The sequence below is a fragment of the Mesoplodon mirus genome, assembly GCF_964341445.2.
Source record: "Mesoplodon mirus genome assembly, chromosome: 6".
NCBI lineage: Eukaryota > Metazoa > Chordata > Mammalia > Artiodactyla > Ziphiidae > Mesoplodon > Mesoplodon mirus.
Window position 1 is genome coordinate 101,422,794 of NC_138982.1, and position 18,070 is coordinate 101,440,863.

At 40.1% G+C, this 18,070-nt stretch overlaps 1 protein-coding gene across 1 annotated transcript in view; it reads left to right on the forward strand.

Annotated features, from left to right (window-relative positions):
* GABRR3 (gamma-aminobutyric acid type A receptor subunit rho3) overlaps nt 1-14,701 on the forward strand; it is a gene marked incomplete at both ends in the record, with an annotated part of 41,686 nt that extends 26,985 nt beyond the window's left edge. Inside the window, 3 exons of the mRNA XM_082626084.1 lie at nt 1,846-2,002; nt 9,107-9,302; nt 14,399-14,701. Coding sequence (XP_082482210.1) covers nt 1,846-2,002; nt 9,107-9,302; nt 14,399-14,701 — 656 coding nt within the window. The remainder of the gene's footprint in view (nt 1-1,845; nt 2,003-9,106; nt 9,303-14,398) is intronic.
* Nucleotides 14,702-18,070: the final 3,369 nt, after the last annotated feature.

The window sequence follows — 18,070 nt, forward strand, 5'->3', positions numbered from 1 at the left end:
ATCTTTCCAAAGCAGCACTACCTTTCCTGGTTGGTAAAGGGAGCTCTTCTGGCTACAGCTTCAACAACAAAACCATCCCTAGTCTCCCCTTCCCAGAAGAAGGGGAGACTAGTCTCCCCTGTCCCAGCAAGACAGAGCAACATTTCTCCTGCTTGGTGGCAAAAAAAAAAAAAAAAAAAAAAAAAAAATCAGAAAATTATGAGTAAAGAGAGGACCTCGTTACCTAAATATATTTCAAGACTTAAAACCATATGCATTAATGTCTTTCTTTATGAAGTGCTTTCACAGCTTTTCCTTATCTCTTTTAATTTCAATAATTATATGAAGCTATAACATCAGAGATGCTATTATTCTACTCTACAACCATAATCAAACTTCTCAATTGCAAACCATAATGAAGTGGGCTGTGACATGGGTAATACAAGACAATGAGTAGCTTAAAAAATGTATATTTTGACTTTAGAATGCACTATGTAGTGTATCTTTTATTACCCTTGGTAACGAAATTGTTTGGTATTCCTGAAACATATCAACTGATGGTGAGAGAAACTCAGAACAAGTAGGAAAGAGAAGGGTAACCAGCAGTTAATTAAGAGTAGAATATTAGGCATGCAGTCTGCCAATTCGGTGTGGATTGACTAGGAGTATATCTTAGACTAAGTGCCTGAATATTTACCTAATCTGTCTAAATAGGTTTGCCATCTTGGGTTACCTAAGAAAATACTACTGAGGAAGTAGAAGAGTTCTCCCACTTTGCAACATCTATGATTTAGTTTTATTTATTTTTTGACCTATAGTCTCTGTGATTTGAATAATTTTGTCGCAAAGTAAACTGCATTTATCATAGACAAATTAATCTTACCACTTATTTATAAAAGATATACTTTCATTTTTTACCATTTCATTATTCACTGCCTTATTTTAGAAAAGGTTTAATAAGATTGACATCACAGCTATTGTGAAATAAAGCATAATATGAATTAGAAATGTGTGAGAAAGAAAAATGTAAAACAAGGGTAAGCTATGTTATAGAATATATGTGGTTATTAGAGAATGGCACTCAGAGATGTCCTATAGATGGTCCAAAAATATGGCTTTAAACTTCCTTGCAGCCAGTGTGAAAAGGGAAATCTGAACAAAATGTGTGTGGATGTGACTACAATTTGTACTTTTGATCAGCACAAATTAATCAATATTACCAATGTGAGTTTATATAATTCCAACAACAAGCAAAAGAACACCATTTGGCTACTTTTTGGCAGATTTATCACAGATAAATTAATGGTACCCATGAAACTTTGAAATAATAAAAAATAGTTTACAGATACTCCCTCCCCCTAGCTCTTCTTTGAATCCCTAGCTGTCTGGATCCTAACTTGGAATTCAGTGACCTAGTAGCTACTGTGAATCTTTTCCTTCACATAAAATATTTCATTTCATTTGTTATAGCTAATAAATAGTTTATTGGCTATTGCATCAGTCATTAGCCATGTACTGAAGACTTTCTCACCTGCAGAAACACTGCAAACACAGCATATTTTGGAGAAAGGTCTTTAAAGGCCATCCCATAAAATGTAATTACCATTCATCCCTGAACAGCAGGTATGAAATTTAAAGGAGGATCTTTGAGTCAGATAATTAAACAGACTGCAGTTCAGTTAGTTCAACAAACATTAGATGGAGTGCCAGGCCCAGGTCCTATGCCAATGCTGGGTAAACAAGGGTGAATGTGTTAAGTTCCATGCTCCCTAAGAGCTTGGAGTCTAAAGAAGCAGGTTGTTTCACTAAGTGTGGGGTTTCCATGAAGGAGCCTCTTCTGATGAAAATTTTGGCTTTTTCTCACAGGTTGGTACAACAGGCTTTTCATCAACTTTGTGCTAAGGAGGCATATTTTCTTCTTCGTGCTGCAAACCTATTTCCCAGCTGTGTTGATGGTAATACTTTCCTGGGTTTCATTTTGGATTGACCAGAGAGCTGTTCCTGCAAGAGTTTCCTCGGGTAAGTCTTTCCACATCTTTGTGAAATGTTAATATGGGAGAAATGTCGAGGAAGGTAAATAAAAAGGGTGATAAGTGGAGAGGGAAAGAGACTGATGATTTAGTAGGGATAGTTACTGATGTGGGCTCAGGTTACAGTATTTGGCTTGACAGCCTCAAGGGCAAACTGTAGTTGGACTCTTTCCTCAGGAATCCAGACATTAGGTACGAAGGCTGTACCAACTGACCAAAGCTGGATGATAGTAAGGAGAGAGGGTGAAATTATGAAGCATAAACAGCCTCACTTTATAAATGTCTCTCTTCTCCCTTTCAGGAAAATCTCCCTATCCCTTGCCCAAATTCATTTCACTTTCCCTGACAAACCCGTACATCACAGAAGATTTCTATTCAAACCAATTCACACTATACTACTAGTACCTTAATAAATTACTTCTTGGAGAGGGGGATGTTTGAATTTGGAAACATGAGCGCTAGTTAGAAATTAGGGCATAATCAAAATGCTAAAATCAGAATCAGCTGCAGTGGAATTTTAGGTATGGTGACACATTAGTGGGCAAGAGATTTCAGGTGGAGAAACATTTCCAGCCTCATTAATGGGTATATTATCTCCTCTATCTACATATGTTATATGCCACTGTCACACATACAGATTTATGGGCATGATTTCAGACCCACTTAGCAGTTATTGAGTGCTTACAAAGTGGAGTTGCCAAGCTAAGCACTTAGGTAACATGTTACTTAATGGGAACCCAAGAGTCAATCCCACCTGCCTTCTTAGCTGGTTTGGGGCAGAACTCGATCATTTTGGCCGATTTTGTTCTTTCACCTGTAATGCTCTAACTAGAGAGAAGATTGTCATAAGTGGTTCATAATCATTGTAATTATCACACAGTTCATTCCAGAAAGGGGTGATTTCTAAGTTAATGTTCACAGATTATATGCATACTTCAAAAGATCATTTGAAAGACATAAATCGTCATTAATATTAATAATTTGTTCACCTCTTTCCCCTATTAAAAGCTTCAATCTACCAGCATTTGAGGCTTGAATGTCTTCAGGAGGAAACATACTATCTGAATGAGTAATTAAATTATTGTGGCTGTTCCTTCACATCAGAGCAGCCTGGCCCTGACCTCAGTAGGGCAATAGGGCAGTGTGGACCCAAAAGAGGAGACTAAAGGCCTACTTCCAGCCCTTGAGACAGAATGAGAAGGGCATTCAGTCTCTAAAGGTTTATGGATATGATTTTCAATGGGATCCCTGAAGCTGACTGCTCAACTCTTATACTTTAAAAATGCCAGCAATAAAAGCTGGTTCCAGGGCAGGGTGGGGTGAATGGAGAACACTGAAATCCATTTAAGTCGCCCCTGAAATTCTGTGCTTCTTGCGTCTACATCTGATTCCTCAGGGTTAGGAAATTGCTATGCAGATTTATGTAAAATAATATACAAATAAGAAGTGTCCCTCTCCTTCTTTTTAATAGAACTGGAATATTCCTAGGTCACTGCTATCCTCTCAGGCTTTTCCTTCCTACCACCTTCAAGTTCTTTCAAAGATACTTTGCCGGGCTTCCCTGGTGGTGCAGTGGTTGAGAGTCTGCCTGCCGATGCAGGGGACACGGGTTCGTGCCCCGGTCCGGGAAGATCCCACACATGCCGCGGGGCGGCTGGGCCCATGAGCCATGAGCCTGCGCGTCCAGAGCCTGTGCTCTGCAACAGGAGAGGCCACAACAGTGAGAGGCCCGCGTACTGCAAAAAAAAAAAAAAAGATACTTTGCCCTCTGTTTAAAAAACTTTTTTAATTGGCGTATAGTTGATTTACAATGTTGTGTTAGTTTCAGGCGTATAGCAAAGTGATTCAGATTCCTTCCCGTTACAGGTTATTGCAAGATATTATATATAGTGACCTGTTCTATATAGTAAGTCCTTGCTTTTATCTATTTTATATATAGTAGCATGTATCTGTTAATCCCAAACTCCTGATCTTTCAGTGCACTCAGTGAGGAGTAGGGAGCAGAAATCCAGCCCAAGTTCCATGGGACATGGTTTGGGGTGACGTCCTCCAGAGGAAGGGGCACCTCTTACTAATTTGTACAAAGATGTAGTTTGGGCTTGCAGAGGCCTTGTAATAGCTTATTTCACCTCCTGCTCTTCTTGCCCCAGTTCAACCCTATGACCAGAGTGATATCTCTAAAATGCAAATGTGATCACAATACTCTCATCTCAAATGCCATTGGAGTAAATACACTCAACTTGGAATCCAAGGTGTCCCTTGAGGGTTGCCAGATAAAATACAGGACACTTGGTTAAATCTGTATTTTAGATAAGCACCAAATAATGTTTTCGTTTAAGTATATCCCAAATATTGTATGGGACATACTGATACTAAAACACTGCTCATTGTTCATCTGAAATTGAAATATAACTGAGTGTTCTGTATTTTTATTTGCTAAATTTTCAATCATACTCCTTCCTCAACATACTAGCCCTAATAAGCTTCAACCAATTTGAATGTTCAATGTTCTCAAACAGGCCCTCATGCCTATCTGCGTATCTCACCTCTGTACATTTGTTCTGGCTCTCACTCTGCCTAGAATGCCCTCCCTACCTGTCTTTCTCTGTCAAATTCAGCCATTTCTATACAGCCAAAAGCCTTTACTGATGGTTCCAGGCAGATATGGTGTCTCCCATCTTTGGACCACATAGCACTTTGTACCTCTCCTGAGGCCCCTCCTTCCTCTATTTCATGTTCAGCTATGGGATGGGTTGGTAGCTCGTCTCGTCTCCTCTATTAGAATATGAGTTTCTTAAGGGAAGGGATCATTATTATCCTCATTTTTGTCCCTACGTGACTGGCACAGTGTCCTGCACATATTTTGTGCTCAATACATAGTTGTCAAACTACCAGTATTTAGCCCACCATGTTTTTAATAACTGTATTTTAGCTACTAACTGAAAACAATGATGATTCATTGCTCATTAAGACTCTTCCACATTTGGGTTCATTTGCTGATTGAGGATGAATCATTTGCTGGTTAAAACCGTCCCACATTTGTCACGTTTCAGATAAAGAACAGTGGAAGCTGAACAGCACAAAAGTATCCATTGTGATTAGGCACTTCTCATAAGAGATAATAGCTGTCATAACTTGGAATGTGTAAAGGGTTAAAACACCATTCTATGTTTCTATTCGATTTGGTGTGAGACTATTACAAGCTGTTCAAGGATGTTTTGATCCTCATGGAGGGTTCTCCTCTCCTTTCTATCTCCCTCCTTCTTTCCTTGCCTCCATTCCTGTTTTGACCCCTCTGCTGGGGTATGCCATTCATGTACAATGTATGAAGTAATGGGGTCATTTATCAGGAAATAAACATGGCAGAGAAAGGCAACTATAACTTTCAGGCATGTAGTCATTCATAAAGAAAAATGTCTAACAGAGGATATCCCATATACCTGGAAAAGTAAATACTTAGGAACTATTCATTTTACCATTATAGAAGTAACCAGAACTTCTGTGCCATGGACTCTGGCACCACCTTTGTGGAATAATGGTTGTTACTTTCTGGCCATAAAGTGGTATTTGGATATCCAGCCTATGTTTCTCTCCCTCACATCACTTAGTATTTTTCTTCTGCCTAGGCCTACAGGGAAAATGTTTTTACTCATTTAAAGATGAATGTAGACACCTATTCCTTCAAAAGAGCTCCCCACCACACAGCCACTGAAGGGGTGAACTGACTCAATAGTTCTAAGTGATGTCTGTGGACCCTACTGCTTTCACACAGGTCAGTGAACCTCTCCATCATATATGTCAAAAAATAGCCAATGAAACACAAAGATAGATGAATAATTCTCCCCTAACTGCAGGGCTCTTTGGATCTCATATGTGTCCTTAAGAATTAATATGGTGGGCTTCCCTGGTGGTGCAGTGGTTGAGAGTCCGCCTGCCGATGCAGGGCACACGGGTTCGTGCCCTGGTCCGGGAAGATCCCACATGCTGTGGAGAGGCTGGGCCCGTGAGCCATGGCCTCTGAGCCTGCACGTCTGGAGCCTGTGCTCCGCAACGGGAGAGGCCACAACAGTGAGAGGCCCGCATACCGCAAAAAAAAAAAGAATTAATATGGTGAGTGAAACTGCAAGTCTCAGGGAAGTTGAGTCCTAGAAGCCAGACTAACTAACTATTGCCTCTTAACACTTTCCTAACTATGCATAACAATTTCAGTAGGTGGGAAAATAATTCTCTAATTCCAACACAGGACCTTTCTTTGACTAAATGGTCACTTCATATAATTCAAAACTCCTTTATTGCGATGTTAACTTTAATGGGCTTGGAATGAATACAGTTTGTCAAGGTTAATGTATTTCTAAGGGGTGGCTCAAGACAAAGTAAGTGTGGTTAATGTAGCTGTAATACTCCTCACTCCAAGTCCTATTGCTTTAGGAATTTATATATCAGTTTTCTCACCCCTTACTCCCTGTGTTCAACATTCCCTTCTCCCCAGTCTCCCTGTCTCTCCCTCTCTCTCTTTGTTTGCTCCTTTTAAAGAGGAAAGTCTAGAATGCTGGTTTAAAAATAAATAAAGCTACCATAAATTAGTTGGACTAAGCACCCTTCTAAAGAAAACGACTGCTAGTTTATTGCTGTCTGGCAAATATAGATAATGCAATTCCCTTTTATTGACCCAACAGTCATCAATTTTAAAATACATGACAAGAGCATGTATTTGTGTGTTTTTCTAAACCCTTATTTTGTCCATTAAGCTTCATGTTACTGTTCACTGAAAAAAATTCAAGTTCTATCTTCCATACTTAGAAAACCAGTAAGAGAAAACATTTAAACATTTTTGAGCAAATGAGGTAAGCATTCCTAAATAGGAATGTTCATTTAGGATTTTCACAGTTTTCACAGTTTTGCCAGGGAAATCCTGACAGAAGACTTTTGGCCTCTTGTAAAGCACAAAGTACCTTCATGCTTCCTGACATAATTCTACACTCAATTTTACAGCATCTTGTCTCAGAGATACTCCATATGTAGAAATTGGTTTATAATCTTTTTATTTATTTATTTATTTATAATTTTTTTTTTTTTTTTTTTGCGGTACGCGGGCCTCTCACTGTTGTGGCCTCTCCCGTTGCGGAGCACAGGCTCCGGACGCGCAGGCTCAGCGGCCATGGCTCACGGGCCCAGCCGCTCCGCGGCATGTGGGATCTTCCCGGACCAGGGCACGAACCCGTGTGCCCTGCATCGGCAGGCGGACTCTCAACCACTGCGCCACCAGGGAAGCCCGAACTTGGTTTATAATCTTAAAAACAAAAGGAAATTACCTTTACAGGTTCAGACTGAGAGGCCACAGGTTTGCATGAAAAAAGCATGGGTTCTACACTCAGAGAGAAAGGTTTCAGTCCTGCTCCTGACCAAACTCAGGCTCATTAGCCACTCTCCACTCATGTTTCTTTTCTGCAACTTGTGGCTAATATTTACCTAGGTTTGTGGCGGGTAAACATTCAATAAAGGCAAACAAGTTTTATTTATTAATCTCAGCTTCAGCTATACATACACCTGATCCATTAATAAAAATTTCGCATCTCCATGTTTATGTAGCAAGGAATGCAAGCAGCATCCACTGATACGCAGATTATTGACGTTACCATTGTTGGGGAAACCTGAGACTCAATGGCTCAGTGGCCTGCATTTCATGGTAAGTGCTAGAGAAGCTTCTAGATTTCTTATTCTGGAGTTCAAATCAGTGTGAAGGTGAGATTCCAGGCCCTCCTATGGTGACTATCAAATTGCCAAATTGCATTGGTTTTGATCATCCAAAGAAAACTTAATTTGAAATTGGATAGCTCTGTAGCACTGTCATTGTCTTTGATCTGGGCCTCCCTCAGATGAGAACCTTGCAGAATTATAGAATTTGTTGAAAAGGTAGAAATGTGTGGGTGAAAGCTGTCCACATGCTGTGTCTGTACATTTAGGAGTAAATCGCAGTGCTCTTCCTGCTGTTCGGGACTCTGTCTGTTAACATTAAAATGTCCTCACAACTTATAAAAATCATTAAGGATTCCATTTGCACTTCCCTAGTGGGAAGTTAATAAATAAAACCATGCCAGCCAGTGTACATTTCAAATATTTACAATACTTTACTTTCTCTCCAGGCAGTACTCTTGCAGTATGCCTCTGAGAAATTAGTGTAGACACAGAATAGCCCTCCCCAAGGCTGGCATTTTATTAAGGAAATCTCAGAGTCACTTCTTTCTCCACTGTTCCCCAGAACATTGATCTCGTTACCTCTGATGCCCATGGCAGGGATTAAAGAAGGGAAAGGAAGAGAAGAAAAGGAAAGGGAAGGGGAAGGCAGTGGTCAGGAAGAGGAAGGGAAGAGAAGGAAAGTGGTGGGAGTACTGGACAACAAGGGAAAGGGAGGGGAGGCACAAAAAGTAAGTGGCATTTAGCAGTTGCTTAGTAAATACTTACACTGAACCCAGCCTCTACTAACACACTTCCATTCTGAATCTCAACTGAATTGTAGTTTCAATAACAAGGGGCAAAGTGATACCAATAACGATGGCTTGTAAGTATTCTATATGAAAGAAAAATACAGAGAAAGCAATCTTTAATGCTACTAAAGATCACTCCCTGACAAATGAAAGATGAAAGATTGACATGAAAACGCTTTCTGAGCAGTAAAAGTTGTGAAATGATGGGGAAGGGTAGTGGAAATGGTTTTAGAATTTCTTTCTCAGAAGAAGTTTTAAAACTTGAATACATTATTACCTTCCTGGGATGGTTAAAAGAGGCCCAACTGAGGGTGGGAAGCAATGGATCCTTAAAGACAAGTCTGACTCAGTGGAGACTTTAGCTGGAGGGAAGGAAACGTCACAGACAATGGGGGTGAGGGTGAGAAAAAGAGGTGGAAAGAGAAATTCAAGCAGAGTTTCTTGCTTAGGCTCAAGCCGTGTACGAGGTTAACATGCTGGGATTCCGCCCACACCCACACACCTTTGATCACCAGGTATCAATCTGGAAATGTATCCCCTGGTGTCATCCAGCACCAGCACCTGGAGCTGAAGGGTTATGTCACTGAACTCATCACTGTTCTCAAATGGCAGGATCACCACGGTGCTGACCATGTCCACGATCCTCTCTGGGGTGGGTGCCTCCGTGCCCCAGGTGTCCTACGTCAAGGCCGTGGACGTGTACCTGTGGCTTAGCTCCCTCTTTGTCTTCCTGTCAGTCCTTGAGTACGCAGCCGTGATCTACCTCACCACAGTGAAAGAGAGGAAACAATTCAAGAAGACAGGGAAGGTATTGCCTTCTTTTGACTGTTATGTCCTTTCTGGAATGTGAAAAAGACTATCCTCCTCTATGCCCTCTCCTGACAGCATCGCAACCCTTGTGTGAAGTCCACGTGCCTTGGCAAGATGCAAGTTTATGGGGTGATGACAATTTGATATTGAACTTTATTCTTTCTGCTCTGCGCTGGTTGGTTTCCTCAGCATCCTCATTCACCTTTGCCAAGAGATTTTCTGTCTGAGGAGTTTCTCTCAGTGTGCTCCCTCCACTGACTCTAACCCTTGAAAAGAAGGGGTTGATGTACAAATCACATCCTTTCAAGTAGATGATGATGATCATGATGATAGCTAACACTTAATGAGTGTTTCTTATATATTGGCATTGTGCTAACCATCCAACATATTGTGTCTTTTAATTCTCAAGAGGTTGGTACTTTATCACCTTCATTTTACGGAGGTGAAATAGGAGCAGATGGGGGAGTAACTTGACCAAGGTCACACAGCTTAAGAGGAATCAGGATTTGCTTCTGGAGCACCCTGACTCCAAAGGCTGTGCTCTCAACCAATCAACGATAGCTCTCCACCAAGAGCTAGGATTTATTTTTCTTTGCTAGTCACTCGGGAGAGTGGTAGAGCATGAGGGAAGGTTCTTCTCTTCACAGTGTACTGGGAATAAGGTGCCTTCTGGGCCCTAAATGTTATCACCTGTTTCTTGTGACATTACTTTATCAATCTGGATAGATTGCTCTCTACGTGCTTCATTTCACAAAGGGGTGGGGTACCAACTTCCTGTTATTATGAGAACTGACACATGATATTTTACTTCAGGAACCTAACTGATCAAATTAATTTGTTTGCTATATATATGTGTGTGTGTATATGTGTATATATATATGTGCAATTTTAATGTGATATATTCACACTGGTTTAAGAAATTCTTATAATGACTATTTATATACACCCCAAATATTATTTAATATTTTTATACTTCTAGTGAGAGTATTTCATACTTTTCAGAGCATTTTTATATCCTCTTCTGGAACTGAGCCCTCATATCAACTCCATGATGTAGGCCTTGCGGAGATGATTATCTCTGTTTTTAAACTGAAGCAGCAGAGTTTTAGTGACGTAAAGTGATTTGCCAAAAGATCCACAGCCAACAGAGCTGTAATCGCAGTTCAGATCTCCTGTAATGCTACCTCAGTCTTTTATTTCATATCCTTTGAGTCAAAGCTGTAATAGAAACTGATTTTGCTTCATTGCAGATGCTTTAGTTTCTTTTGTTGACAGCATGGAAGTATGAGTCTCTGTCACATATGTACCCACAGTGACTGCTATGCAGGCATGAGAAAATCAGGAGCTTTTAGACGAGTATGCAGTAATTGGCATGTACGCATCACCTGGCATTTGTTAAGATTTTCGTTCAGTAGGTCTGGGGTGGGAGCTGAGGGTCTGCATTTCTAAGCCCTGGCTGCTGCCAATCCATAGCCACACTGTGAATAGCCATGATTAGATAAGCTGTGAAGTGAAAGAGATAAATGTGTGATGAGGAGAAGAATTTTGTTCTTGTTTTATTTTGTTTTGTTTTGTTTTCATGTGGGGAGTGGTGAACCCACGACAGAGGCACTGTAGTAATTTCGGCCCCCTCTAGCTAGTCCTCTGACTCCCCACCTCCACCCACCCCACCACAAACACATGTGCTCACACTACCTGCATGTTTTTTTCACTTGATCGGGTTGTTCACAGTCTTCTGTGTACCCCAGAAGATATTCTTTTGAATTAATAAGCATTGTTCCCTTTAAAAATTATTTTTTATTTTCAATTGTAGTAAAATATACATAACGTAGAACTTGCCATCTTAATTGTTTTTAAGTGTACAGTTTCATAGTATTAAGAGTATACACATTGCCATACAACCAATCTCCAGAAAGTGTTCACCTTGCAAAATTGAAACTCTGTACCCATTAAACAACTCCCCATTTGCCCCTCCTCCCAACCTCTGGAAACCACCATTCTATGCATTCTCCTTCAAAGGTGCAATGATCTCAAAGAAATGTCCTGCTTGCCCTTCATATGTTTGTGGTACAAATGAAAAGAGCACAGATTTGGGGTCAGAAGTGATTTCAAACCTCATATCCTAGCTCTGTGTGTCAGGCTGTCTCTTAAACCTCATTCTGCATTTGCACAATGGTGGAATTTCTTCCCTATTACCTCACAGAGCTGTTGTGAAGATCAAATGATATAATAAATGCATTTAACATTTTTGCATACCATAAAGTGCTACACAAATGTTATGTTCTTATTGTGTAGTGCCCAGAGCATATGCTCGGAAGGAGTAGCAGTTTTTTTTTTTTTTTTTTTTTTGCGGTATGCAGGCCTCTCACTGTTGTGGCCTCTCCCGTTGCGGAGCACAGGCTCCAGACGCACAGGCTCAGTGGCCATGGCTCACGGGCCCAGCCACTCCACGGCATGTGGGATCTTCCTGGACCGGGGCATGAACCCGTGTGCCCTGCATCGGCAGGCGGACTCTCAATGACTGCGCCACCAGGGAAGCCTAGGAGTAGCAGTTTTGATAGGGATAGTGGAAACAGGCTGTTTGAGATGAGAGATCTTTAAAGGGGTGGGTTGCTCTGGTGAGATGTAGGGAAGAAAGATATGTCTGTAGGTTTGGGGGCTAATCAATGATACCTCTCCCCTCTGTATGTGAGTTGGGAAACCAGTCTGAGAGAGAGACAGAGCTGTAGGAGCCAGACAGATGGATGTGATAATGTTACCTTTGTTATTGGCAAAGCAGTTTAGAGAAATTGTCTTAGATCTGTGAGCAGGGGGTCCCACTAATATTTCATCGCTGTATTCAGTGTACTTACTCTCTTGGTCACTGGCGAAGCTAGACAATTCAGGATTCCCCTGTGAGGACAGTCTCCTTTACCTCATTTCAGAAAACAAACATGGACACCAATGCAGATCCTAAAGTGACTCCAAAAGGTCTAAAACCACACATGCCATTCCTTCTTCCAAACCCCTAGGGTAGAGTGATTGAGGGATGATGAGAAAGACCAGGAATGTTAGGCTATGGAGTTCCTCCCTATGAAATCATGAAGTTAAGCAAAGCTCATTTCCTTCCAACACCACCATCACCACCATCACACACCTGTCCCAACCACCCCCAGATACCAAGAGATGGGAGAACAGCAAGGTCCATGGAAAATTTGTCCCTAGCATTGACCATTGCCCAGAAAGGAGAAAGGAAGCTATTTTCTTTCTTATTCTTCATCCAAATGTTTTCCTAATTCTAGGACTTAGAACTCAGTCTAAAACCGTCAAATCTATACTTTAGATATAGTATGCCTTAGCTTTGTGCTTATTTTTAAGCTGGAGTGAAAAATTAAAGACCAGTTCTAAAACTGTTTCTACTGGAACAACCAACTTACAAACTTGTGGACATTAGCAGCCTACTGGTAAATTGTGCACTGCAAGGTTTAACCAGTTTTATAGATCTAAATTATCATAATGGAGAAAGAAAATGGTACCATTGTTTTTCAAAGAAGATTACGTCTTTTTTAAATACTAATGACATTTTTGTTAAAAGTGTGGATTCCAGTGGGATGACTCAGCAGTGTTCTGAGGGGCTAGCAAAACCAAGGAGACAGTATATAGTTATTCTATCCTCAGATCCAGAGTTGGATATAAGTGTTATTTTTGGCTATTGGTTAGTAATTCAGTCTCAATGTCGTTTCATGTTTATTTTCCCCATTTTCATTTTACTATGAAAAGTTTCTACAACTAAAACAAAAAGGGACAACATAATTCGAGTATGGGTCCCTGGTTACTTTACTGACTGCACAAAATAGTCCTTATGTCTCTTGAATTCAGTAAAATATTAGGTTCTTGAGTCAGTATTGAACCAAATACACGTTTTGGCAGAATTTACTCTGCAGCCTCCAATTTGAATTATGAATACTTTCATCCAGTAGTAGCCTGTCCATATTTGTTCATTTTTTAACTTCCCTAGAGATCAAAAAGAAATTTTGTTTTCTCAGAAAGTGGTTAGTAACAGCTGCTTCCTAGACACAGCTCTGTATCAGGGAAAACCACTATCTCCCACAGAGTAAAACCTTAAAGAAAAACAGTGGTTTAGATTCAGTCAAGCAATGGAGCCAGAAAGCATTGATAACTCACTCCTTCAAAAAAATACACCAATTTCAAGTTGTTTAATTGAGCTATGTTAGTATCATTTAAAGGTACTTTTCAGCAAAAGTGGGAAGGCTTGGTCAATTTGCATTTTAAAAGAGCAGCTAAAATCATTCCCTATCTCCACCCCAAATTCAAGCAAAAATGGATCACCAGATGATATTGTTCTGTTTTGGGACAAAAAGCCCACACTGATTAGGCATACTGCTATGTTTTCTCTAAAGAGGAAAAATACATTGAAAAACAAGTCCAATTGGCTTATATTGCTCTTCTGAAAAATCATATTCAATTTCAACTCACAAACTTAGGGCAAACAATTCATACTACTCAGAAACAGAGGAAAACTTGAAACAATGTTCCCTTTTGTGGAAAAAAACATTGAGTGTAACAGTCTGTCAGGCCTGGACTAAATTAGAAAACATTGACAATTATAGTTGTGATACATTTATTTGTGTAATGCTCAAATATATCTCTCTCTAAATCCCTATTAAAAATGGATGTCTAAGGGCTTCCCTGGTGGCGCAGTGGTTGAGAGTCCGCCTGCCGATGCAGGGGACACGGGTTCGTGCACCAGTCTGGGAAGATCCCACATGCCGCGGAGCGGCTGGGCCCGTGAGCCATAGCCACTGAGCCTGCGCATCCGGAGCCTGTGCTCCTCAACGGGAGAGGCCACAACAGTGAGAGGCCCGCGTAACGCAAAAAAAAAAAAAATGGATGTCTAAGATGATGTTTTCCTTTATTATGAAAATGACTTTTCATCAGACACCAGAAGCAAAACCAGAATTCTATTCTTTAAAGTAAGCAAACATTCTTAGTATTTATTGAAACTATTTAAAAAATCTGATTGTTTAGATTTTTACTCTAATTCCAACTCCTAAAACCATATTCATGACTAACTAACAAAAGTCTTTTTGTCAGATTTCTGGAATGTACAGTACTGATGCAGCTCAAGCCATGGCCTTCGATGGTTGTTACCATGACAGTACAACTGACATGGACCAGACTTCCTTTTCTCTACACTCAGAAGAGGACTCTATGCAAGAAAGATGCACAGGCAACCTCAGCACAGATTCACCTCTGATAAAGAGAAGAAAATCGCTAGGAGAGCAGGTTGGTAGAATCGTTCTGGAGAACAACCATGTCACTGACACCTATTCAAGGATTTTATTTCCCATTGTGTACATTACATTTAATTTGTTTTACTGGAGTATTTACGTGTGAAGAGGAAAGCCCAGTTGATAAGATTTGTTTTGGAGTCAGATTATGTTAAAAACAACAATAAAAACCACCAACTCTTAACTATAAATTGGATAGTACTAGACTACACAGGAGTCAGCCAGTCACTTCTCTTGGCCCAAAGAAATTTTGAAAGTTAACTGATTCACATCTAGGAAAGAGTTTAAGGTCTTAGGAGAATTTGGCTCCATCAATGAGAGTGGGCATTCTGCTTGCCTCCCCCACACTAGAAGCTGCCGTAAGGACAGAGCCTTGCGATAGTAAGGGCTTACTGAGACATCTGGACCGTATACAGAGAGAGAGAAAGCGAGTCAGAGAGACAGACAGAGACAGAGAGCACTGCCTGGCTGCAGTCTTTATTGTTGGCTAATCATTTTTCTACAAGGAGCTGCAAATTAAATGGAGAACGTGACTACATTTCAGAAGCCGTGTGGCTGACAGGGTCTTGGTGCTCCGGCCTGGTACCAGGCCTGAGCCTCTGAGGTGGGGGAGCCGAGTTCAGGACACTGGACCACCAGAGACCTCCCGGCCCCATGTAATATCAACTGGCGGGAGCTCTCCCAGAGATCTCCATCTCAATGCTAAGACCCAGCTCCACTCAATGGCCAGCAAGCTCCAGTGTTGGATGCCCCATGCCAAACAACTAGCAAGACAGGAACACAACGCCACCCATTAGCAGAGAGGCTGCCTAAAATCATACTAAGTTCACAGACACCCCAAAACACAGCACCGGATGCAGCCCTGCCCATCAGAAAGACAAGATCCAGCTCCACCCACCAGAACACAGGCACAAGTCCCCTCCACCAGGAAGCCTACACAAGCCCCTGAACGAACCTTACCCACTGGGGGCAGACACCAAAAACAGAGGAAATTACGAACATGCAGGCTGCGAAAAGGAGACCCCAAACACAGAAATTTAGCAAAATGGGAAGACAGTGAAATATGCAGCAGATAAAGGAGCAAGGTAAAAACCCACCAGACCAAACAAATGAAGAGGAAATAGGCAGTCTACCTGAAAAAGAACTCAGAATGATAGTAAAGATGATCCAAAATCTTGGAAATAGAATGGAGAAAATACAAGAAAGTTTTAAAAAAGACCTAGAACTAAAGAGCAAACAAACAATGAAGAACAACATAATAAATGCAATTAAAAATTCTCTAGAAGGAATCAAAAACAGAATAACTGAGGCAGAAGAACAGATAAGTGACCTGGAAGATAAAATTGTGGAAATAACTACTGCAGAGCAGAATAAAGAAAAAAGAATGAAAATAATTGAGGACAGTCTCAGGGACCTCTGGGATGACATTAATTGAACCAACATTCGAATTATAGGGGTCCCAGAAGAAGAACGGAAAAAGAAAGTGTCTGAGAAAATATTTGAAGAGATTTTAGTTGAAAACCTCCCTAACATGGGAAAGGAAATAGTTGATCAAGTCCAGGAAATACAGAGAGTCCCATATAGGATAAATCCAAGGAGAAACACACCAAGACACATATTAATCAAATTATCAAAAATTAAATACAAAGAAAAAATATTAAAAGCAACAAGGGAAAAGCGACAAATAATATACAAGGCAATCCCCATAAAGTTAACAACTGATCTTTCAGCAGAAACTCTACAAGCCAGAAGGGAGTGGCAGGAAACATTTAAAGTGATGAAAGGGAAAAACCTACAACCAAGATTACTCTACCCAGCAAGGATCTCATTCAGATTCGAAGGAAAATTAAAACCTTTACAGACAAGCAAAAGTTAAGAGAACTCAGCACCACCAAACCAGCTTTACAACAAATGCTAAAGGAACTTCTCTAGGCAGGAAACACAAGAGAAGGAAAAGACCTACACAAACAAACCCCAAACAATTAAGAAAATGGTAATAGGAACACATATATTGATAATTACCTTAAATGTAAATGTATTAAATGCTCCAACCAAAAGACACAGACTGGCTGAATGAATACAAAAACAAGACCCGTATATATGCTGTCTACGAGAGACCCATTTCAGACCTAGGGACACAAAGAGACTGAAAGTGAGGGGATGGAAAAAGATATTCCATGTAAATGCAAATCAAAAGAAAGCTGGAGTAGCAATTCTCATATGAGACAAAATAGACTTTAAAATAAAGACTGTTATAAGAGACAAAGAAGGATAGTACATAACGATCAAGGGATCAATCCAAGAAGAAGATATAACAATTGTAAATATTTATGCACCCAAAATAGGAGCACCTCAATACATAAGGCAAATGCTAACAGCCATAAAAGGAGAAATCAACAGTAACACAATAATACTAAGGGACTTTAACACCCCACTTTCACCAATGGACAGATCATCCAAAATGAAAATAAATAAGGAAACACAAGCTTTAAATGATACATTAAACACAATGGATTTAATTAATATTTATAGGACATTCCATCCAAAAACAACAGAATACACTTTCTTCTCAAGTGCTCATGGAACATTCTCCAGGATAGATCATATCCTGGGTCACAAATCAAGCCTTGATAAATTTAAGAAAATTGAAATCGTAACAAGTATCTTTCCTGACGACAATGCTGAGACTAGACATCAATTACAGGAAAAAAATCTGGGCAAGATATAAACACATGGAGGCTAAATGATATGCTACTAAATAACCAAGAGACCACTGAAGAAATCAGAAGATACCTAGAAGCAAATGACAATGAAGACAAAACGACCCAAAACCTATGGGATGCAGCAAAAGCGTTTCTAAGAGGGAAGTTTATAGCAATACAATCCTACCTCAAGAAACAAGAAAAATCTCAAATAAACAATCTAACTTTACATCTAAAGCAATTAGAGAAAGAAGAACAGAAAAACCCCCAAAGTTAGCAGCAGGAAAGAAATCATAAAGATCAGATCAGAAATAAATGAAAAAGAAACAAAGGAAATGATAGCAAAGATCAATAAAACTAAAAGCTGGTTCTTTGAGAAGATAAACAAAATTGATAAACCACTAGCAGTCTCATCTAGAAAAAAAGGAGAAGACTCAAATCAAAGAATTAGAAATGAAAAAGGAGAAGTAACAACTGACCCTGCAGAAATACAAAGAAACATTAGGGACTACTTCAAGCAACTCTATGCCAATAAAATGGACAACCTGGAAAAATTGGACAAATTCTTAGAAAAGCACAACCTTCCAAGACTGAACCAGGAAGAAATAGAAAATATAAACAGATGAATGACAAGCACTGAAATTAAAACTGTGATTAAAAATCTTCCAACAAACAAAAGCCCAGGACCAGATGGCTTCACAGGCAAATTCTATCAAATATTTAGAGAAGAGCTAATACCTTTCCTTCTCAAATTCTTCCAAAATATAGCAGAG